The sequence below is a fragment of the Cupressus sempervirens genome, chromosome 10, assembly GCF_028749045.1.
Source record: "Cupressus sempervirens isolate cs-2001-9-10 chromosome 10, ASM2874904v1, whole genome shotgun sequence".
NCBI lineage: Eukaryota > Viridiplantae > Streptophyta > Pinopsida > Cupressales > Cupressaceae > Cupressus > Cupressus sempervirens.
In genome coordinates, this window is record NC_143127.1 from 240,893,859 (window position 1) to 240,920,088 (window position 26,230).

General features: G+C 35.7%; 1 protein-coding gene across 1 annotated transcript; it reads left to right on the top strand.

The window, feature by feature from the left end:
• LOC149533526 (small ribosomal subunit protein eS21y-like) lies at positions 1-25,904 on the top strand. Its single transcript, XM_089805122.1, has 3 exons — positions 1-172; positions 12,513-12,645; positions 25,468-25,904. The coding sequence occupies exons 1-3, from the start codon at positions 123-125 to the stop codon at positions 25,528-25,530; spliced, it is 246 nt and encodes an 81-aa protein (XP_089661248.1). The 5' UTR covers positions 1-122; the 3' UTR covers positions 25,531-25,904.
• The last annotated feature ends 326 nt before the right edge of the window (positions 25,905-26,230 follow it).

Genomic DNA, 26,230 nt, shown 5'->3' on the forward strand with positions numbered 1-26,230 from the left:
GGAGACACTCGGGAGGCCAAACCCTAATCCTATTAGAAGCTGCAAAGCGCTAGGGAGGGTACTATTGCTGTGACCGAGACGAGGTAGAAGTTGTCAGCTGAATTGATTCCATTCATTTAACCATGCAGAACGAAGAGGGACAGAATGTGGATCTCTACATACCCAGAAAATGGTATGTTGTTTAGTTTCTAGCACAACTTTTTGTTTATCGTAAGTTTATATGAAACCATGAAGGTCTTTTGGGGTTGTTGAAGATGTAATGACGGGCATTGGTGTGCGTACAAGTTATGATCTCCTATGCTCATGCATCAATATAAGATAGAGATGGCAGTATGCCTTTTGCTTCATCTTTTTTTTTCCTTAACGTTTGTCACTCTAAATTGAAACGAGATAACTGTAGTAGAAGATTTATATTTTTATGTAGATAACGTATTCATTTATAAATTTGCTTTTCTGTTTTATTTCGTTCTCTCAATCTGTGTTGAGAAGAGATGAACGAACTAAGTGATAATTTGGCGGTCAATTTAGATTTATGAGATTTTGCAATACCCTAATTAGATCCATTTCTGAGAGTTGCTTAAACGGTCTCTTACGTTTATACCCATTTTAGTAATAGCAAGCCCCTAAGATCAAGAGGAGGCGAATGGATTGGTTATTTGTTTAACAAGGCCTCACTATGTTTATCAGTTGCTTTATCACATATAACCGCGCTGGATGATTATCGTGACTGTTGGGTCAATTTGCAAATCATCTGGTTGAATTGGGTGGTAATCAGGTTATCCAATTTTCAGTCGAGATGAACGAACCAAGTGATATTTTGGCGGTCAATTTAGATTATGAGATTCTGCAATACCCTAATTATATCCATTTCTGAGAGTTGTTTAAAGGGTCTCTTACGTTTTATACCCATTTTAGTAATAGCAAGCCCCTAAGATTAAGAGGACGCTAATGGATTGGTTATTTGTTTAACAAGGCCTCACTATGTTTATTAGTTGCTTTATCACATAGAACCACACTCGATGATTATCGTGACTGTTGGGTCAATTTGCAAATCATCTAAATGAATTGGGTGGTAATCAAGTTATCCAATTTTCAGGCTTGAGTGTGCAAGAAATAAGAATGTGAAGCCAGTAGATTTTAGCAATTCATGGATTTTTTTTTGTGATGGTTAGAAACAATAATCTCAGAGATGTGTCTTAGAGACCTTGTTTGTACCTAGAGAGTTCAAATTTGGGTGGAGTTTTTGTTTTGAAGTCTCCCCATGACTCTGTTAAGTTTGTAGTTACAGTCAGACTGATATGAGCATGAGTTTCATTATTGATGGTAAATCATCATTAGATAAATATTCTTTTGTATACATATATTATTATACATATAATATATATTACATATATTATATATTATACATATGGTTATTTATATTATTAATATACTAACTAATGATGTTTAATTAAGAGACATGTCTCTTCCTCTCATACTTATATGAGATCCAAATCTGCATTTGGAATATTATCTATAACAATGGCAATATAATTACATTTGCAGAACTGATCCATGTTACTTAACATGGTATCAAAGCATAAGTGTAGATGTAAATCAAATGAAGAGTATATAAGAAAGAGATTGTGAGCATGAGGGTATGCAAGTTTTGTATTTCACAATCGAGAATAAATTGATTGCGAGCATGAGTGTATGCGAGTTTTGTATTTGACAATCAGGAATAAACTATAACACCAGATATAATAGAAGCTGTGAGTATTGGAAAGAAAACATTAACATCTGGTAAATGCATTTATTTGAAATCAAATATCTCTCAAGTACAGACCCATAGCTAACAATAGTGGACCCTTCCTCTTGAACAGGTATTACAAAATCCATATCAAGTGTACACCATGGAAGTCAAGTAGAGCATAACCATATCAAGTCTCAATCAAGACGCCCTCTACATTAGACTCGACAAGTTGATAGATGATCACTTCACTATCGTATTTATTGCAGAGCACTTGTAGTTCTAAATTGGGAGATCAAATGAGCTTGCATCACTACAAATTTTGGCTGGTAGTACAATGGTTCTTTTGATGTGAACTTGCCATTACACAATCACAAAAGAATTTGTATCTTGTGTTTGATTCGAGGATAAGGTTATGCCTTGATGAAGTTTGTATTTGAATATATTTCTAAATTCTAATGATGGTAGAGTCCATGAGTCTAAACGAGGACATGGTTGAACAAACAATTCCCTATAAATCATTCTCATGAGAATCTAAATGTTGGAGATGTTTGTACGGATGTTGTAGGCACTTCAAAGTCCATAACTAGAAAAGAAGACCGAGAGGGCTGATTATGCTTTGGCTCATAAAATAGAATAAAATCGACTTTTCTAGTTAACTCACCCTTAGAAGGATGTCGCAGGCCCCAAATTAAAAAAATAACTATGTAGAAGGTGGTTTAACAATTTCTAGATTAGACTTTACTCTAACTGATACTGGTAACATCAAAGTTCCACTTTCCTAATAACTCAAGGGTATTGTCAAGAGCTTGGACCTGGACCAATCACATGGAAAAGACATTAACTAATGCTATCCAAAAGAAGATTAAAAGTGATCAATTGAGATATGCTACAAACAAAATAATAAATGCAACAAGCTTGTCCTTGATAGCAGGAGAATGGTAGGTATTACCATTGATGAAAAGACACATACCGTAGGAACCTCAACAACAGTTGGCAACCTAAATCAATTGAGAGGCTCCCAAAACAAAAAGCAAATGAATTGTATAAAATGGCAATGGATACTTCTCATTGCGCACACCACATGGTGGATGGCCAACCCCACAATGAAGGACAACTAGACAAGGTAGACCCCACGTAAGGTATGTGTCAACTCCTGCCAATGAAAATAATATAGAGCCCCAAACATTAGAATGAGAAAAGGAATGTGAAGCCATGGATAATTAAAGATCGAAACCTCTTATATACATAGTGACGATGTGGATTCCATCATGTCAAGTGTGGACACAATCTGAAAACATGCATACATAGTGTTGTCACCCTCTAACATATAAAGGAAACTATATTATGGTACATACATCGAGTGAGGTGCTATATTCCCTCGTTGAGTATTGTTTACCCAAAGCAATATAGTACAGCTCGACGACAGACACAGCCAGGTAAAGGAGGATAATTGTAATCGAAGGATGTGCCATTTGATTCTACTCTTAAATTCAAGGTTTACAAAAAGTAATTGCCCATTACACATATTTTCTAATGGAAACACCGCCAAGAAGAAGTTAAGGTAATGTTGGAGTTAGTATTAATTGTTTATTCCTTATGAATACAAGTATGTGGCATTATTAAGGAAATAGTATGTTAGTATGACTACCAAAAAATCAGAAAATTGATATTAGATTCAGAAAGTGTTCAACATGCATCCTTGGGTGAAGAGAGTTTTTGAGAAAGTAACTAGAGGACCCAACTTCCCAGGATCGATGTGCATGACCAAAAAAGGGCTAATATCTAACATACTATGAGCAAATCACAAACTCCATAAACATACATTGATACCCTCTAGTCTACCATGAAAGCCAAATAAACAAAGAAAGCAACACAAAGTTAAAACCCCCTATTTCATTTGTAGCTCCCATATCCTTCTTTTTTCTCCATATGATGTAGCTCCAATTGCTTATAATGCACACAATTGGGAAGCAAAAGTCTATGATAATGATGATGATATGAGAGTACTAGAAGAAGTGATTTGAAGCCTAAAGAGTAAAGACCAAGGGACTTGAAGGTTAAGAATCAAAGGACTTGAAGGACCGAAAATGAGAGGAAGAATGCTCAATTTATAATCAACACGCAAGATGAGAGCATTGGACTTGTCACTTTGGATATGCGACTTGGCAAGAGATTCCATTGAGAATCCATGACGCATATGACACAAGATTCCAAATGTAGGATTGTCTGACGCTTGGAAGTCAAACATGGCTATAAATGGAAGAGAATCTATGATGCGTCATGTGACACCTCAAACCCACTTAAAGCCAAGAATCTATGACAATGTAATCCAAATATAGACATGCGTAAGGGAATAAGAATATATGGATTATGACATATCTTAACCAAGTGTAATGGAGAATCCGTGATATATCATGCCCATGTGTCATAATGATGTCAAGGTTGTGTCAATATTATGTGGAATATCTGATTTAAAAATCCATTATTTCACACAAATAGAAATTAGTAAAAATGGAATTAATGGTGGAAAATATGACTTAGGAAATTGAGAATTTCCATAGTTTGTGAATAATAAAATTAATTAATTGAGGATGCTAATTAGGAAGAATGATTAGTGGAATGACATGGGACTAAATTATGGGTTATTTAATCCTATAGATAGAATTAGTCGATGATTGACCAATTTGATTAAATAAGTGCAACAATATCCTTTGATGAAAATGCGATGATTATGCATATTGACTAGGATGATGACAGGTAGACCAAAGCCATGGTCAAATTGATTGATTGATTAGAATTGAGAACATGCCAAGGACACATGACATGAATTAGGGACATGTACCATTTAACCGATATTGTAAATTCTACAAGATCAAGATTGATTGATATGGTTGATCATAATAACATCGACAGACGCTGTCAATGTTATTAAAATGGTTTGATGATGTCATGATCTCACACTGAGGGACTTGACAATATCCATGATCGAACTACAAGAATGACGGTTTGACCTAGCATTGAGAGCCATGACAGTACTAAGGTCAGATTGATAAGTTTGATAGATTGATAGGTTTTCGAAGCACTGAAAGCCACAACAATGCCTAGGATTGGACAAATGATGATTGATTTAGGGTATTTGACATGTTTCGGGTTGATTATGGTTGATTTCGGATGATTCTGGGTTGATTTGGGGTGAATTCGAGTTGATTTGATATGATTTTGAGTTGATTTGATATGATTTTTGATGATGTTGAAATGGTTCCAAAATGATTTGCAATTGATGTGAAAGAGGATGCGAATGATGACAGACACTGTTGAGATGTAATCAAGTTGGCCAAGAGATCAGAATTAGTGGAATGAGAAAATGGGATGAGTTAGTATGAAAATGTGATGAAACCATAGATGCAAACCATTTTTGAGCATCTACACAATGTTCAGAGGGAGAAATTTTGAGATGCAATCCTTTGTAGATGATATATTCTCTATGAGGAGAAGTTCTAAGAGAAATTCTTTGTAATGCGCTCTCCTCTATGAGAGAGAAGTTTGAGGTGAAAACCCTCGTTCCACCTTCTAGTAGCAGCTGTTGTGGGTCCACCCTCTGACTTGGTTCATAGTGGATATCATGTGAGTTACTACATGATGCTGTTGTGATTATGTCATGAAAGGTGACGATTTTTCATTGATGTATATATTTAGAGGGGAGCAATTGAAAAGTGACGATTTTATCAATAGCTGGACCTATTATCATAATAGACTACGTTAAGTTGTTGCCCTGGAGTGTCGAAAGTTATGATAATGAATAGAAGGTAACTATTGAAACATGACGATCTTATCAATAGTAGACCTATCTCCTAACACCAAAATGTGTTGGAGCGAGTGTTATCATGGTTCTTCGGGCTAGATTTTACTGGATACCGTGAAAATAAATTGTTATGGTTCATCAGGTTGGATTTTTCCGGACACTATAACATAAAATTATTATAGACCACACTTAAGGTGGCGTTTAAACTTATATTAAAGTTATAGAACTTGCTTCAATTCCCTCATTGCTAAAGAAGAAGTGTTGAGAAATTTAGCCTCATTGTGAATCGAAGCCAATTCCATTATGTAATATATGTTATTATGTATATGTGTGTGTTGACAGATTTATGTTGATATCCTTAAATATGCCATTTTAGGAATATCATACTGAGATGACATCTCTTTATATACTCAAGGACATAATATGTTCTATATCAGTCCTTCCTAACTAAGAGGGAGTGTTAAGTTTGTAGTTACAGTGAGATTGATATGATCATGAGTTTCATTATTGATGGTAAATCATCATTAGATAAATATTCTTTTATATATATATATAAGAATGTATATATTATACATATTGTTATTTATATTAATAATATACTAACTAGTGGTGTTTAAACCTTGGAGACAAGAGACATGTCTCCTCTCATACTTATATGAGATCTAAATCTGTAAGAATGTATATATTATACATATTGTTATTTATATTAATAATATACTAACTAGTGATGTTTTACCTTGGAGACAAGAGACATGTCTCCTCCTCTCATACTTATATGAGATCTAAATCTGCATTTGGATCATATCTATAACAATGGCAATATAATTACATTTGCAGAACCGATCCAAGACTCCAGGTCTGATTTTTTGATACTTAAAATTGTCCATTGTTCTTATTTTCAAAGCTCTATGTTATGATATTTCTTGTAAATTATTAAATTATGTTAAAAATTGCTGTTTCCAAGCACCTTCCTCCCATTTTTGAGAAATAGTAGTACCGATATTGGTACTAGTTTGTGAGACCTGTAGTACTCCGTCTCTAGGTGACTATGAAAAAACACATATATGAGATCCATTTGAGATTTTTCATTTCCTTTCCAGAAAATAAACTAAGAACCCTAGTCTCAATTTCGATTATTCATATAATAGATTTAAGTTTTGAACCCAACCTTTTAGTTCCAAGCCTTGGCCTAGCAGGTTTCTTGGTTTCTGTTGTCTCATTGCAGTTTTTGGTCTTGGCAACCTTGACAATAGCCACCTCAAGTTCCCTAACTTGGTTGTGGCCTTTAAATTGTAGTCCTATTTCTCTACTGGTACAGATTGGGTAGACCTCTGGTCACTAGCTCAAAGGGTTAGAACTTGTCTCTATGAATTATGATGATTGACAACTACTGGTCACTGTGGGCTATAAGGTGATTACCAAATATCCTTTTTTTTGTTAGAATAACTTTTGACTGCTTCAAACAGTAAGTAAATTGCTAGTACTTGCAGCTCAACTGGATGTTTCGCAAAGAAAGTTATGGGTCCATGCTTTGTGTTGTATTTTCAGGTTATTCATTTATACTGAAATGAGATCAAACATCGTAAACAATGTAATTTTTTTGTGTGATCTCTAAGAAGTAAAACAATAAAAATTTGCTCAATGATGAACCTGTAGTGAGTCCACCTCTCGAGAAGTGTTGGTTTTCTGTCCAATCTACACATAACTTAGGGTTTTTGTCCTCAAATATGGCTGCTACTTTCAAACTAGCAACTATGGAAAAACTATCAAATAACAAATTAACATTTCATAATAGAATGAGACTTTAAACCCCAATCCAATCAAACCTTTTATAAAAATCCCTAGCCAAAAACCTATTGATTCCTTCTAATTCTTTTATTTAGCAACTTAATGGAAGAATAATGTTTGCCTCAGACTTAGTATTTCACTCCATGGCCTAGGAAAGACTTAAGTCATAACTTAAGTTGATCCCCTTTTAATAATTGTTAGTGAATAATTAAATTCATTTAGCAATAATTATATAGCTATTTCCTCCTATTTAATCAAACACTTTAACTACCTTTATTACCTTAATGCTTTAGCCTATGGGGAGAATGGATAACAGGCTAGCACTAGTCATTATCATCTTGTGTGCTTTTACACAAATTGCAAGGGTTGATTGCCAATGTTTGATGTAAAGTGTGCTAGAGAATCAAAAGTGATGCTAATTTATCTAATGTGGTTCAAGTGCTTTAAGAATAGAGTGGTAAGTTAGAAATGAATGTTAGTCCTATCGGCAAGTTATAGAAGGTGTTTGGGCAACATGAATTTAATTTGGATAATATCTAGGGCCATATATCATATACCACTTAATAACCCTAAACACCTCTAGTAGTCATAAATAAGCTATGATAGTGAAAATATCATAAAGGAGCAAGTAAATTCAAGAGAATAATATAGCTAAGCATGACCATGAAAAAATATGATGAAAGACATCAAGAGACTAATTAAATAAGGGAAAAGTGAGATAAAAGAAGGGATCATATGAATTAAATATATGTGAGAAGAAAGAAGATGACTGGTGAAAGTCAATAGCAAGGAATTAATTATATTTATATGGTATGTATAAGCCATGGGAGTATGTTTTAGATGTTGAAAAAATGAACCATTACAAAGGATAATAAAACCCTTAAAGTCTGGATCTCAAATCTTTGTTGTAGACATACCCTTAAGCAATTGTTTGCCCTTTATTTAGCTAAATGTGTGTTTTAGCAAAACATATAGAATAAGTGGGTTGAAAATAAAAACATAACTCGCTTAGTGTCTTGTATGGACATAGAACCAAAGCTACCACAACAAAATGAAATGTCTAGTGTAATGTTTGGGTACTAAAGGAATGGAAACATAAATTCACAACAAGCATAAAACAACTAAAGTACAAATGCCGACAAAGAAGAGATTAAGAATATCACCTAGAGATTGTAATTTCCCTTGTTAGGATTAGGCTCGTTTAACCCTAATTTAATATTTATGTCCTAAGCTAATTGGATAAAGATATAATGATTCAGCCTAAGACATTCAATGTAAGGATAATTTTATTCATCTTATTAGATTAAAATATTTGTATATATTATTAATATCCATAGCGACCTTATTACAACTTCAACTCAATGAAGGATTAAGCATGTAACCAAGGTGCATAGAGACCAAGTACAATAGGCTCCTTCAAAGTTTATTGGTGCAAGTCCGTATCATATCTTGGGACCTGCCCTTAAGGCTTTTGAGATGCTGATTCCTACCTTGGCCTAGGACTAATATGATTGATTAGCGGAAACATTATAGCTCGGAGTAATAATAGGGTCTGAATAATCCACATGCACACACGCATATATATTCTACTTAAACCTTATATATATATTCTCTAAATTGTTATTTGACTTCTAGATTCGTTACAACTTCATTTCTAGTTGCGCAATGCTTACCAACATTGTAAATGATCCATTTTCTTTCTTATGTCTTCCTTGAAGAGTATTGATTATAAATAATTATTCCTAGTTCTTTCTTATTACCCCCAAAGTCGATTATTCCTAAATGAGAGTATTTGACTCCCACCTTATACTACATATGGTGAAATGATGCTTTCTAGTGATAGGTTTGTCTCTTCATAGCAGCTATTCCCTTATTCGAACCCCTTCCTGAAGGCCAATTAATTGCTAAGTAATTGGCTCTATAATTCTTAATTGATGCTGTCAACTAACAATTGTAATGTTAAGTTAGAAAATTACTTATATTGTTATATGATCGTTAGCTATCTTGAGACTATTCTTTACTCCCTTGTCTTTTATAGTGTTATCTGTATTAAGTAACAATTACGTGCTTGTAATTATACTTCTTGTTAGTGCGTAATTTATTGATGCCACATAGATATCTTCTGCACCATTTAGTCAATATTGACTCAGCCTATGGGATGTTCGATAGAATACTAAAGCCTGATAAATATTTGAAATCTACAGATGTTGTAAAAGATGTGTGACGCCATACGACATTAATTGAAGTATCGTAATTCGTACTTTCTCATATCTAAAATTGATTCAACGTGAACTCTTGCATATTGATCCTTGTGAATTCTTTCCTCCTGGCTTTAGCAAATGGCAATCTCCTGACGTAGACACACTATGATGCTAGGCACTAGTGACACGCCTCAATGCTCTCAAAAGTCACAGCTTTTATTGTTGCTTGAATCGGTTCTCTTTATTGCTGCTTGGTATGTTATTAGCATATTAATCTCTGTTTGATACTGATTGCTGATTGACACCTCTTATCGAAACCTTGAGTTAGAATCACATTGATTCTCTTTATAGGTTCCAACTTCCTGTAGACATGTCCATCTTAAGGTAATTGTGGGATATACAAATTGTTGCATTTTTCAGTACTCTTACTTCTTTTTATTAGCTGGTATTTAGTTTCACACCACTTATTGCTGTTGCTTGACACTTTGGATATTCTCGATTGCTTTTTAGTTTTATGAAGTGATTTCGCTCACTTTATTATTGTAATTATATTATTCTTTATTACTATTTTATATTTTGATCTTTATCTTTGAATTATTTTTTATTTATTTATATTCTATTATAGTTTAATATTATATTCTATTATTAGGAGGGATATTACAGAGACACTTCAATAAATGCACGAACAGCATTAAACAACTGAAATACAAGTGCTAAACAAGGTTTAAATGATTGAATTACAAAGATGAGACTAAAAATGTCACCCAGAAATGCTTCCGTAGCTCTAGCAAAGTTCTTTTGAATAGATTTACCTCTTGTACCTTCACACATAAGACCAAAATGAAAGTTTGGGTGGTGGTGTGGGAGTCTGCCTTAGTCAAACCCCATTTTTGGTGATTCCACCTCCACATGCAACCTTAGACAAATGATGGAAATAGATATAAACAAATGGAAAACAATAATATTCTGATAATATTAAGACTATGTAAAAGGTAAAATCTCAAGGAGTCAACCACCATAAACTAGAAGCAAGACAGCTTGCTGGTGTAGTGAAGCAAATAAAATCTCAAGATGTTAGAGCTTTACAAGATGTTATAATGTCAACAAAACTGGCAGAATAAGTTTATGGTGAATGGTGTTTTGAGAGGAGGAATGCAAGAATGGAGTTTTGGAATGTAGCAGAAACAATTTAAAAGATATAGCAAGTTAGAATGAACCTCAAAATATTGCATTGTAGGCACATGTAGAGGTTTTAGTAGCAATCAGCAACCTGTGACATTGGTGCAGGTTGAAATGTGCATTACACTACCAAAATGCAGCCAAGTGTAATGTCCCAACAATTAACATAGTTGTGGATGTTTGTAGGACACGAGCATCGTGCACAAACATTTGTTGGGTGTGCATACTTTTGAGTGCAATTCTGACCTAATGGTCAAGGAATCAGGCATGCATGGTGATAAAGGGGTATTTTATTCAAGATTAGGGTTTAAAATGCATGATTTTCTTAGTTGCAACTAAAGGGAAGAATTGGGTAATGTGAAATTGCATATTGTGCAATTTGCGACATTTCACTTTGCCCCCACTTTAGTGAGCATACATGTTTGAAAGGAGATGCAAGTTAAAGTAGATAGAATAGAGTTCAAATGGTTATCTCCAAGGATAGGAAGGGGAAATGTATTGTTTCGATCCATAAAGTTATCCTTAGGAACAAACTTAAGTTGATCCTGTATCAAGTTTGTTATTTTGTATCACTATAAACATTTTAGCTACAGAAAAGCATGCCATGTGAAAAGTGAAAACTAGACAAAAAAATAATAATAGATATAAGACATTGCTGATATGTATGGATAGCAAGTTGTGTTATGCTAGGCACCATACACCAATCCAATCAGCTGTGCACCTAACTACATAGTAGGACAGCTAAAACAAGAGATATAGACATACCCAAAGACAGTCTAGTAGGTTGACCCCATGTCAGACAACAAATAAGACAGCTCGTTGTAGATCTGATAAAAAAAAATCATAAGATAAGAATGATATAATGTGTATACAATAGCCCCCTCCTTTAGAATGATATGTTCTACCTAGAGAGGAGTACAAGAAATTCTAAGGAGAAGAGATTTTGTGTCATAAAATACATAATGGGGCGTATCCGTGGAATGTTACCTTGCATTAGGTAGCACATAGAACCCATAACATTGACAAAAACATCAAAGAGATAAGGGGCTCTTAGTATTCAGGGTCAGTAGGATTGATATCCATAGCATCTGTATTCATACTCGCGAGTTGTTCGGATCATGAAGGAGCACATGAAGACAGCAAAAATTAATATTTGGGTCAACATGGAAGAATGCCCAAATACCTCCAACACTTCGTATCATCCCCAAATGTCAAAAAACTTTGGTACAACACAGAGTAATGATTAAATCATGCCTAAATACCTCCAACACTTTGTATCATCCCCAAATGTCAAAAAACTTTGGTATAACACAGAGTAATGATTAAATCTCTAGGAATTGACAAAATTCCATTGCTCATCTCTGATGATAATCATAACACCTGCTTTTCCTATTTGTCATTTTTGGGACCACTATGTTTATCTCTTACCTTGTGAATAGGGTAATTTGTTAAATCTTAAATATGTATACAATTTTAAATTAATAAATTTATATTATTCTATGAAAAAAATCATTTATAATTTAAAAATCAAAATTTAAAATCTTATCACTCAAAAAGGTTTGTATCTTTGTTGTGATGGATTTGGAACTCATGTATTTAGTGGAAATATTATTATATTTCAGCCATTAGACAACGACTCTTGGACCAGTCTTTAATGTTTTGGTTGTAGATGATGGTTTATCAGCTTTTTGTTTGGAACTCTCGTGGAAGTTAAATGTATAATTTTGTGATTGAATGAAACAACAATTTTTTTTCTCTCAATCAAAGTTGCATGACCTGTAATTTCCTAACTCTGGCTTTTCTGCTCCAGCTCGGCTACTAACAGGCTGATTACATCAAAAGATCATGCTTCTGTCCAAATCAATATAGGACACCTTGATGAGAATGGTGTATACACGGGCCAGTTTACCACATATGCTCTTTGTGGGTTTGTTAGACGTCAGGTGTGTATCAGATTCTTGGACATGCTTGTGCTTATAGGTTGGCTCATTTAATATGTATGCTATTAATTCCTTTCACGGTATCTTTATGATCCTTAATACTCAATTGCCTATTAACTGCTTATATCTGTTGATAATACCTAATGCCAGTTTCTTGCTCCTTTTTTCTTGGTTTCACTAGTTTAATTTTATCGAGTAACCAATGCACATGATACAGTTATTTTGTGTAATAACTAGTTTTTATCTTATCTTTCAATCAATACACACCCTAGCTTACATACCAAGGTTCAGTGCGTGTGTTTTAACTTGGAACCTCAATGGATTTTTGTTTATGTGAATTTGGAAAAAGGTACATTATATTAGAATATTATAATGTGCTTCTGTCCAAATTAATATAGGACACCTTGATGAGAATGGTGTATACACGGGCCAGTTTACCACATATGCTCTTTGTGGGTTTGTTAGACGTCAGGTGTGTATCAGATTCTTGGACATGCTTGTGGTTATAGGTTGGCTCATTTAATATGTATGCTATTAATTCCTTTCATGGTATCTTTATGATCCTTAATGCTCAATTGCCTATTAACTGCTTATATCTGTTGATAATACCTAATGCCAGTTTCTTGCTCCTTTTTTCTTTGTTTCACTAGTTTAATTTTATTGAGTAACCAATGCACATGATACAGTTATTTTGTGTAATAACTAGTTTTTATCTTATCTTTCAATCAATACACACCCTAGCTTACATACCAAGGTTCAGTGCGTGTGTTTTAACTTGGAACCTCAATGGATTTTTGTTTATGTGAATTTGGAAAAAGGTACATTATATTAGAATATTATAATGTTTCTTTAATGTTCATCTTAGTTAGTCTTTAGTTTATTAGGTAGTTTCTATTTTTGTCTTTAGTTAACGGTTGTTTCTTTTAGAAGCATCATCTTTGTAAGTCTATATACAAAACTTTCATCTCCTTTGTTTAATATAGCTACAACATCAATTTACCATAACATGGTATTCGAGCAAGACGATGGGATTTCATAAAATTTGACAATTTTTTAAAGGAAAATCCAAGCCTCTTTTGTTCTGGAATTTTTTTTCAGATTTTGAGAAATAAAAATTGTTTGAGGTATTTTATGAAACTTTTGTGGTTCTTTTTCTAAGATTTTTGCTGGAAATCGCAAGCCTGGTTTAGTGTTTTGATCCTGTGATTTCTTGGTTGCAGCAAACGTTACTGGTTTTTGAGGGTTGCATGTAGTTGCATGTTGATTGCATGTGCTAGTTTACCATATGAAGTATTGTGTTTTGCCACCCTTTAAAATTTCTGGTGGGTTTTCATAAAGTTTCTCTTGAATTTTTTTTCTGATTCTGAAATTCGCAAAGTTGTGTGGTATTCCTTTGTGGGTTTATAATTTTTTCATCAAAAATTATTTGGTGGTTTATGATTGTCTTCTAACAAATTATTTGGTAGGTTTATAATTTTTTCCTCGAAACTTATCTGTTGGGGTTTACTACCATTTTTGAAGTTTTGTATTCTATTATCCTTGTCTCGGATTTTGTTTGGTTTTGATTGATTTTTCTCCTAAAAAGTTACTTTGGGGTTTGATCAATTTTTTATCTCAATAATTGTGTTGGGTTTGTGTCAAATTTTCTCCTAAAAAATATGGCTTTTTTTTGCAAAGTTTGGAGGGTTTGCCGACCTTTCCTCAAAATCGTGCTAGTTGTTCTTAGTGTTTGTCTCCGTCTCTAGGGAATAGCAGCTTCGATGTCCAACATCAGGTTGAATATTTTGTGATGAATTCTGGTTAAATGTTTTCTGATTCTGAGAGGGTTAGTGGCAGACTTATCTCGGTGGCAGAGTCTTGTCTCTTGTTGCAAAGCATTCTAAAGAAGGGGACAGCCTTCTCTGATCTTTTATGGACGAATTTTGACTTCTTGGTCATTAACATTTTGCAGATCTAGGGAGGGTCTCAGCATCAGCAAAATGTTTTTTATAATTTGTGACCAAAAGACAGTAGTTACACAATGACCATTAAGGAAGGGTATTAGAATATTATAATGTTTCTTTAATGGTCATCTTAGTTAGTGTTTAGTTTATTAGGTAGTTTCTATTTTCGTCCAGTTCACAATTGTTTCTTTTAGAAACATCGTCTTTGTATGTCTATGTAAGGAACTTTCATCTCCTCTGTTTAATACAATTACAACATTGATTTACCATAACACATTATGGCCATGGCATTGCAATTCGTGTTGTCATTAGTATTTTAAGTTCTATGAGATTGATAAATAGAGCTCAAATTCGCTTTCAACTTTTAAGGTTTGTTGATTACTCTGGAGTTTTGGATTTGCTCTGCCTCAAAGAGTATTTTCAGAATCCTTTTTAGCCTTCAGCAATGTTGATTTCAAGTAAACTTAATATTAATAGGCATAGTAAACCTTCCTGATGTATACATATTAAGAATACTTCAATTCTAAGTTGCCAATTCAGATTTCGGTATGGATGCGGGTTTGAAATTTGTTCAATTTTTTTATTGGCTTGGGTTTGGGTTCATTTTGAGTTCGTCCATACAAGTTTCTTAAAAACAATATGTATGTATATGCAGCAACAAATAAGTTCATACACTAATGGAGGCAAGAAGTTTTTCTTTTCATTCACGAAGGCACAAATGACATTATAAAACTACAATTTTGGTCTTTTTAGTGGTCACTTTTAGAGTTGGAGAGTTCAATAAACGTGAAGCTGGCAGAAAAACTTTATGAAAAAGTCAATGAAATCACATTTTCAGTCAAATTTGCCCCAAATTTGTTTTGGATTCCTCTGTCCAAATCAAAAGTATTCCAAATTCATTCAAAATTCGTACAGGGTCCTTCTGGGAGAATTTTGTGTGAATTTACATGATAGGCAGAATTTTGAGTGAACTCAAACTGAATATGACTTTGCTGCAAACTGAATTTCAAATTCCATCTTCCAGGAATGAATCTGGTAATTTAGGTTAAATTTTTCAGATGGTATCGAAGTCAGGGCATCTGAGATTGCAAGATTTTAGGGTTCATTTTATATGAATATGGAAAGAAAAATATATACATCACAATAAATTTCAGAATGACATGTTTGATATATTGAATCTGTGAAGATTATCTCTTACTAACAGGTACAACTGCACCTCCAATGGTTTTCCATATTACCGTCGTGAAATGTGCATCTAATGTGACTCTTAAAGACCCACTTGAACATTGGCTTGCTTTTGATTTCTACTTGACATTGTACATACATTTTCAAATTTAGAGCTAATATCTCTAAAGATAGTCATTTATCATCATCTCAATATGCATCCACAATGAACCTTCCAGAAGCGTGTGATGTCAGAGTAATACCTTGGTTCTTTCCCTCTGTTGTTTTGGTTTACTGAACAGCCCTTATTTAACCCATATGTTGTCTTACCTTCTTTCATCTAAAACTATTTAAATGTTTATTGAAGCTCATTGCTCTATTAATAAGCATTGACATGACATCCTTCTTACTTTTTACATGCCTGCATTAACCATAGCTATGGGCCTATTTTGAAAGCATCTTAATTAAACAATTTAAATTGTAAGTACACACTAAATCTTTAAACTTCTCTTCCTATGACCAGAAAAAATGCCCATCTGTGTGTGCAGCATTGCTACAAAGTTATTTTGCCTGTAGTACCTTGTAATGTCCCATTTTTTTTGGAGGAATTAATTATAAAGTTATCAATTAAAAAAAATATTACAAGGTAACTTTATAAATTAAATAAAAAAAAAGCTTCTAGTGGTTGCTGGAAGAAGCGGAGAAAAAATTAAAAAGGGAGGCCGACCTATCAAGGAAAAAAGAATAAATAGGCATTGAGGGCTCATTGTCTATCATCGAGATTTATTATTGATTTTTGCTTATGTGCGTTGTGGAGCCTAGGGTTTCTGCAAATAGTCACAATTGGCCATTGAGAACGAAAACTCTCAATTGGTACGCAATTTTGAGGGTGTGAGAGATCACCTGAATTATTGCAGCTATGAGAAGGATATTTCAGTCCTTTCATTTGTGCTTAATTGCTGATTTGGAGTTTCAGTTGGAGTTGTACTTTCATCATATCATCTTCAGCATTTAGTCTCCACCATTTGATCAATCCAGGTTCTTCATTTCAATTTGTAGTTGCAACAAGTTCTCAATTGTATACAACCAGTTAGGGTTTCTCTGTAAGGTGCTATTTCATAATGTTTTGGTGCTGAAATTTTCCAAATCATTTGTAAAAACATTTGGTTTTCATTGAATGAATACATTGGCACTATTATTTCTTTTATTTCAGCAATATACTTTAGCCGTGCATTAAATTTAGGGTTTTGTTTAGTGGCCTATTGGTACGGGTCATTACAGTGGTATCAGAGCGGTTTCTTGCCAGCCTGATAGGGTTACCCAGCCACCATTTAATTTAGTTTACAAAGGAACCAGCATAACTAAGAATATGGCTGAGAGACATTCTCCAAGCCCATCCAGAAGTGTGCGAGATGATGAGACTTTACAACAACAGGGGAGGCTTCTACAGTCAATAGAGGCAAGTACACAGGCAATGATAGTTATGATGCAACATTTGATTAGGGAAAATAGGAGAAATAATCATGATCAGGATGACAGAAGCATAGCAGGATCACAACATAGGACACGGTCTAGAATAGCTGATAGACCCACACGTCCTACATTTAGAGAAGAAACTCCAACACACACTTGATGCTATGGTAACAGATATTGTAGGTGAACTTCGACAAGCGAGGAATGAGTGGGATTCATTACCAGAATATGTACATGATGGATGGACATTTGACAGGTACCTGAACTATAGAGTTGCCAGGCAGAAGCAAGTAGATAAACATAGTGAGTTGCAACAGGTCACCAACAAGTTGGTATTACCCACATTTGATGGCAGTGGAAAAATGATTGCTCGTGCTTGGATTCATAAGGTGGATATTTTCCTATCTTTGAAGACTATGACAGAAATTGAAGCACTCAAGTATGCCACTTTACACTTAGATGGGGCAGCACATGATTGGTGGACACATAGCATGATCACATTGCAACACAATCAGGTAACCACTTATCAGGAGTTTGTGGATAGATTGATAGAAAGGTTTGATAAAAAAAATCCTGAAGTTTATTTCCGGGAGTTAGCCCAGTTGTGACAGTCAGGAGGCTTAGAACAATTTATCAATGACTTCCAGAAGCTTGCAGTGATGGTGTCTGACATTTCAGAAAGGAGGCTAGTCATTTTATTCACAGAGGGATTAACTGAACCACTCAAGGGGTGGGTAAAGGCCTTTGATCCTCCTACATTACAGGAAGCATGAAGAAAGCTCGCAGCATGGAACTTGCAGCTCCAGCAAACCGGTTTAGTTCAAAGGGTTCTTCATCATTTAGAGATAACAAAGGGGAATTCAGCAAGGGTAAAGAGAAGGTTAGTGACTCAAAAGACAAGCTAGCTGCACCTTGGGATAAGGAAACACTTAATGACTTGCGTAGGAAGCAGCTATGCTTCTTTTGCAAAGGTCCCTATGAGTTTGGTCATGATTGTCCTATGAAGCCTAAGGGGAAGGCTAACCGGGTGATGTGGGCTTATTATGAAGGTTCAGATTCAGACATCTCAGAGCACCATGATGAGGATCCTGATGAGGTAGAAGGTGAACAAGAGGTAGATAGTGCTGAGAAAAAAGAGGCTCTAGAGATACATTTAAAGGAGACACATCTGTCTAGTATTCAAAGAGAGGGATCTTTCAGATTTCGAGGAGTCTTGGCAGGACAAAAGATTATTACTCTATTGGATACAGGTGCCACGCATAATTTCATTGATGCACGATTTGTGGAGAGACGTGGACTTATTACTGAGGAGTTTGAGGGACTAAGAGTTAAGGTCGCTGATGGATATACTCTTCGTTGTGATAGGATGGTGCGAGATCTACCTTTGCGCCTAAACAACTATGAGTTTAAGGTGGACTATCATGTGGTCAACATGGGTGACATGGACATAGTACTTGGGATGCAATGGTTACATTCTTTGAAGGAGGTTACCCTGAGATTAGAGGATATGGAGATACGATTCATGGTGGATGGCAGGACTCATGTGCTGAAGGCTATTCGTAATGGTGATGTTAGGACTATCTCATTTAGGCGGTTGGAGAGATTAGCCAGGCATAATAATATAGAATGAGCAACAATATGTGCCTTGATGCCTACCCAGGGGGAGCAACATAAGATTGAATATCATCCAGATATTCAAAAATTGAGAATCAAGTATGGGAAGGTATTCAGTGAGATTCCACCAGGCAGACCACCAGATAGAGGTATTGAGCACATTATCGAGTTGGAGGAAGGTGCTAAGCTTGTCATGATCACACCATACCGGCACCCAAAACGACTCAAAGATGAGATCGAGAGGACCATCAACGAGTTGCTAGCAATGGGACACATCAGGCCAAGTAAGTCACCTTTTGCATCTTCTGTTGTTTTGGTAAAAAAGAAGGATGGAACTCTACGAATGTGTATTGATTATAGGGTGTTGAATAAGAGAACTATAAAGAACAAGTATCCCATCCCACGCATCGATGAGCTGATAGACGAATTGCACGGGGCTTGTTATTTCACAAAAGGGCTTGTTATTTCACAAAAATTGATTTGAGATCAGGCTATCACCAGATCAAAGTTCGAGAGCAGGATATTGAAAAAATTGCTTTTAGATGTCATTACGGTCATTTTGAGTTTGTAGTCATGCCTTTTGGTTTGACTAATGCATCTGCCACTTTTCAGTCCACTATGAACAAGGTTTTCCACCATCAGTTGAGGAAATTTGTGCTAGTGTTCTTTGATGATATTTTGATCTATAGCAGGACATGGCAGTGGCAGGAACATTTAGAGCACTTGGAGACAGTATTAAGCATTTTACAGAATGAGTCCTTGTATGCCAAGGAGTCCAAATGTGATTTGGGGATGACAGAATTGTTGTCTCTCAGACACATCATTAGTGCGGAAGGAGTGCGAATGGATCCTGAAAAGATCCGTGCTATTGTTGATTGGCCACCACCAGAGAACCTTACACAGTTAAGAGGGTTCCTTGGTCTATGTGGATTCTATCGCAGGTTTGTTAGTGGCTACTTACGACATGCAGCGCCCATGACAGATTTTTTGAAGAAAGGGGCATTTGTGTGGACTCGGGAGGCACAGGAGTGTTTTATGCACTTCAAGGAAATAATGACTACATGCCCAGTATTAGCATTGCCTGATTTCACAAAGCCATTTAAGCTTCAATGTGATGCTTCTAGAGAGGGAGTTGGTGTTGTACTCATGCAGGACACGCATCCTATAGCTTATGAGAGTAGGAAACTCAGAGGGGCTGAGAGATCATTCAGCATATATGATAAGGAGATGCTGGCCATCATGCATGCCTTGGCCAAATTCAGACAGTATCTTGTGGGTAGCAAATTTTGTATTAAAATTGATCATAATAGTTTGAAGCACTTTTTGGGACAATGGGACCTGAATGATCGTCAGCAGAAGTGGGTGGGTAAGTTACAGGCATATGATTTTGATATCACATATGTTAAGGGGACACAAAATATTGTTGCAGATGCTTTATCCTGTAGGCCACACCTCACTTCTATGATTCAGATATTAGAGGATTGGCGACACTTGATTGTAGCAGAATATGCCAAAGACACGTGGGCCTCTTCTATAGTGGAGGGGACAACAATCAACACCAGATACACTCTCATAGATGATTTGATCATTTACAAGAACATGATTTACTTAGTCCCAGGATCGAAAGTGAAGCAGTTGATTTTGAGAGCATTCCATAATTCACCTACAGCAGGCCATCTTGGGTATTTCAAGACTTACAGGTTAGTACGGGAACGATTCACTTGGAAGGGACTTAAGGCTGATGTTTTGCAGTATGTGCGTGAGTGTCATGTTTGCCAGCAGAACAAAAAGAGCACACTTATCCAGCAGGGCTCCTACAGCCACTTCTTATTCTTGACAGGAAGTGGGAGTGCATCTCTATGGATTTTATTATGGGCTTGCCTAGGGCCCAGGGGCGTGATTGTATCTATGTGGTGGTGGATAGGCTGACCAAATATGCTCACTTCTTCCCTATCGCTACTACATACTCAACAACTCAAGTGGCAGAGGTCTTCTTCAGGGAGATTTTTAGATTACACAGGTTACCTCGGAGCATTGTGAGTGACAGAGATAGCCGCTTCATGAGTCACTTGTGGCAGGAGATATTTCGGTTGTTTGGCACTGAGCTTACACCTAGTACTAGTTATCACCCACAGACTGATGGTCAAACAGAGATTGTAAACAAATGGGTGGAAGGGTATTTGAGGAATTATGTGGCAGATCAACAGCGAGCTTGGATCAGATGGATATATCTCTGTGAGTATTGTTACAATACTACATATCATATGACTATACAAATGACACCCTTCATGGCACTTTACGGTTATGACGCACCTAGTTTCTTAGATTTGTTGTTGGGAGACAGTCGAGTACCCCGTGCAGGTGAACTATTACAGGAAAGTAAGGATATAGTTGCTACTCTCAAAAACAACATTGCTAGAGCTCAGAACCAGCAAAAACAGTATGCAGACAAGAAGAGGACTGAGCGTAGTTTTGAGGTAAATGATATGGTTTACCTCATGTTGCAGCCATATAAGCAGTCCACTCTCAAGAAGAGTGGTACAGAGAAACTCAAGCCACGCTATTATGGACCATTCAAGATCATCAAATGAGTTGGTGAGGTGGCTTATGAGTTGGAGCTTCCCACAGATAGTCGAGTGCACAATGTGTTTCATGTATCACGCCTCAAAAAGGAGTTGGGTCAGAATGTGATGCCTTCTGCAGTATTACCTCCCTTGGATGATGAAGGGAAATTGATCTTAGTGCCAGAATTCATTCTGGATAGTAGAGAGAAGCAGCTTCGTAGGAGAGTAATCAAAGAGTATCTAGTTAAGTGGAAAGATTTACCTATTGAAGATGCTACTTGGGAGGGAGAAGTGATTTTGCAGCATCCAGTATTAAGATTGCTTGAGGCCAAGCAATTTTAGGAGGGGCAGACTTGTAATGTCCCATTTTTTTTGGAGGAATTAATTATAAAGTTATCAATTAAAAAAAATATTACAAGGTAACTTTATAAATTAAATAAAAAAAAAGCTTCTAGAGGTTGCTGGAAGAAGCGGAGAAAAAATTAAAAAGGGAGGCCGACCTATCAAGGAAAAAAGAATAAATAGGTATTGAGGGCTCATTGTCTATCATCGAGATTTATTATTGATTTTTGCTTATGTGCGTTGTGGAGCTTAGGGTTTCTGCAAATAGTCACAATTGGCCATTGAGAACGAAAACTCTCAATTGGTACGCAATTTTGAGGGTGTGAGAGATCACCTGAATTATTGCAGCTGTGGGAAGGATATTTCAGTCCTTTCATTTGTGCTTAATTGCTGATTTGGAGTTTCAGTTGGAATTGTACTTTCACCATATCATCTTCAGCATTCAGTCTCCACCATTTGATCAATCCAGGTTCTTCATTTCAATCTGTAGTTGCAACAAGTTCTCAATTGTATACAACCAGTTAGGGTTTCTCTGTAAGGTGCTATGTCATAATGTTTTGGTGCTGAAATTTTTCATATCATTTGTAAAAACATTTGGTTTTCATTGAATGAATACATTGGCACTATTATTTCTTTTATTTCAGCAATATACTTCAGCTGTGCATTAAATTTAGGGTTTTGTTTAATGGCCTATTGGTACGGGTCATTACATACCTTATTCTTCAATTTTGTAGTGATTTATATTATAAACAAGATATTCTCTCTTGAACAGATAAATGATCATCATTCTTTGATATTGAGCTAGAAATGCATGCGCCTTGTTGCTTATAGTTATATTTATCCATGCTACAATCATGGCCATTGGGGAAACTTCCCAAACTGTCACCCTAGTTCAAGCAACAGTTGCACTAGCACATAATCCTATCAACCTGGGGAAAATTTTACATTGCAGAGAGAATTGTCTGTGTCCTAAAACTTATCTGGTGAGAGGATCTCTTCTGTGAACAGTTAAGGTCTAATATTCTGAACTCTGTGCACCCAGGAAACTGGTATCTGAAGCTCTGTGACATGTATAAATCACCTGACCTTGCAATTATATGTTAAGATATGAGGAATCTCCTTGTGTATCCTATAAAAGATGCTAGGAATTTCCTTAAACTTATCTGGTGAGAGGATCTCTTTTGTGAACAGGTAAGGTCTAATGCTCTTAACTCCGTGTACCCAGGAAATTGGTATGTGATTTGAAGCTCTGTGACATGTATACATCGCCTGACCTTGCAATTATATGTTAAGGTATGAGGGATCTCCTTGTGTATCCTATAAAAGATGCTAGGAATTTCCTCAATACTTGCAAAACATGTAATGCAATCAATCTACCTGAAATTAGTGGCTCCTAGTACATAATGTTTTGCAACCTAAATCATTGTAGCAGCAGTGGGGCAACCAAACCTGTAAAGCAAAATGTTTCAAAGAATTAAAAGTAAAATTAGCACCATTCTTCCTACTGGAGAAGGGGAATTTTCCAACTTTCAAGTCCTATTAAATATTGAATGACAAACCGACCTTTGCAGCACCTCAGTTTAGCTCTCTGTTGAGGTAGGGTGATCAAGACAAACGACAGATATATTTTAGGACTTCAATAAAATTATTGCGGAAATAAAAGAACTGAAATACTTAAAACATACTATCAAATAAAAATATTTTAACTATCAGAAACTGAAAGACCAACTGTCAGGAATAACATTTTGATACTGTGAGCTCACTGCTTGCAACACTTGTGCAAGCTGAGGATGACAGCTCGGCTGTTGGACATTTGTTCCATGTGTGTTTATCCTTGAGCATGCTGAGGACCAGATAGAGAACTGAAACATCAATTAAAACAACAGAAATATATACTAACACCTATAACAGAAAACAGGAAATGTGACTATTCTATGAAGACAATAAAGACAAAAGGTAATGGAAAAAATGTTCTCACAACAAAGGAGGTTGACGAAGATGCTGAATTGCTCTATTTCCTCCTATGAAACTGCACACATAGAAATAATGAAAATGCTGGGGGTGGTTTTGAGACTTGCTTTGGTGTTCCCACCTCCACAGCAGCCAGACAGATGAGTGAAATGGTGATAGATAAGCGTAAAGAGAATGGATAAACGATAAAGATAACAATGCTACAAGATTACGATTAAGAAATTATGATATGCTTGACAAAATATAAAATGGAATGGTGTGATTAACTTGCTTCAAAACCATGAAGCCAGAGCCCAATGGAGTGAAGGCAAGATGACAAAGATGACAGACCTGTGGTGCTGTGAGTGTCAATATGTGGTAAAAAGCTGTCCAAGATGCAATAATAAGTTGTGAAATTGGTGAAGCTTCGAAGTGAATGGAGGAAGACCAAAAGAGCATGAAAAAATCAAATGAAGTGAAAGAATGAAGTTTTAAGCTTGTTGGATGATTCTTGATGTCAGTGGGCAGTGGTAGGAGGTGTTACACTGCAGGAGTGGCAGTTGTAATGTCTGAACGACTCATTTCATGTCTGCAAAATCATGGGATGAGTGCACGCTGCATTTACACTGTAGGGGTGGCAGTTGTAATGTCTGAACGACTCCTTTCATGTCTGCAAAATCATGGGATGAGTGCACGCTGCGTGGGTATCTCTGTGGCGTGCATGCAGCCTGTGCCAACCAGATGTGTGATCAAGGATTTGAGTAGAAAATGACAAGGGAGATGGAGGAACGTGGAGGCTTACGTGGAATTTTTTCTTTTGGGTAAGGTAGGAGTATCACACAATGGTAGATTACACTAGGTGCAATTTGACACCTAGCAACTATTGTTCAACTTTAATTTTGCCTTGCATATTTATATGCTTGATGAATATTCCTCTGCTTTTTCAGAGTACTGCCACTCTTTTTGGTGCATGTGGAATATGTTAAGGATTTTGCCTCTCATCCTGTGTTTTAGCCTACTTGGGGGCCAATTTAACGAGTTACCTTGATGACTGAGTTGTGGGATATGCTAGAAATATGCCTTGTCACTTAAAATGTAAACATGGTGTGTGGTGGCTTTTGTCCTTGTCCATGGAATTGATATAAATAAACCTGTCATATAAATTCTTTCCGTGATTAACACAACCCATTTTTGATCTGCAGCTCCCTTTAGAGCAGTTGCAATTCTTCCAACTCTTTAAAATATTATTTTTATTTGAATAGCTGTTTTTGAATAAGATAAATAGTTTGCAAATAACACCTTTTTGATTTGCAATTGCTTCCAGTCTGTCTGGTTTTGGATAGAGAGATACTTTTCACAAACAAAATTGTTAGCAGCTAGTTATGGATAGAGATGCTATGATGACATGTATTCTTGTTGCCTCTTTAGGCTCTCTCTAGGCTCTTTATTGACTCCCACTCTTTGGCCTCAACTGTTGAATATCAAAGTTGCAACACAAGACAGAATTAGAAAAATCATCTGGAGTATTACCGGTGATTTGATGCCATGCAGATGTTTAATTCATACCAAGCAGTAGTCATAAGGTCAAGACGGAAATAAAGTCATTGTTCACATATGGTCTATTAGGGATTGCCTTTATTGATTGATACCTCAGTCCTATTGGCTGTTTGATGCCTTTTATGGTGCCAATGTTGAAATATGAAGAAATGACATTTTTTTATAGTTTAAGGTTTATAGCCAGTCCAAATTATTTATTTTTCGTTGTCTTTTCGCAGGGAGAGGCTGATAGTTCAGTGGATAGACTCTGGCATAAGAAGAAAGCAGAATTAGCACAATGACTGGTGTATAAGAGATTTTAAGAAAATGTTTACTAGAATCTCAATTGCCATGTCTTAAAATTAATCTTCCGGAACACCTTTATTTTTTGCCAGTCTTCAAGGATGCTGGAAAACGGATTTCAAGAAAATGTCAACCAGGATTTCAATTCTTTTGCCCTTAAAAGTTTCTTTGGGTTTAGCTTTTTTGTTACCCAGAATATTATTGCTGGCAAATGGATTTCTGTTTGATAATGATTTCATGGCTTCTGGTAATTAGAAGCTTGAATTTCTAGTTCTCAGTTGTTCAAACTACTCATATTTGATCCAATATGTGTCTTGCTTTTGACAAAACCCTTTAATTTCATGGATGAAATATAGCGAACATTTTTTTTTGAGTGGACATTTTTTTTCCAAAGTACAGTTATTTTTCAACTAAAAGTATAGTTTTACATTTTATCCTCGAGCAAATTATTAGAATGAAATTGGAAGAAGACAAGTAGAATCATAGCCTTTCCTGACAGGTATTATTATAATATAACTGGAATAACAGGTTTTAATAATGTAATAAGTTAGAACCATTCTTTCTATGTAATAAATAATGATTTTATAGCTTTTGGTAATGAGAAGCTTTAATTTCTAATTCTCACCTGTTCAAACTATCCATTACCCTTCATTATGCGCCTTACTTTTATTGAGATTGTACAGCTTAAACTAAGTGACA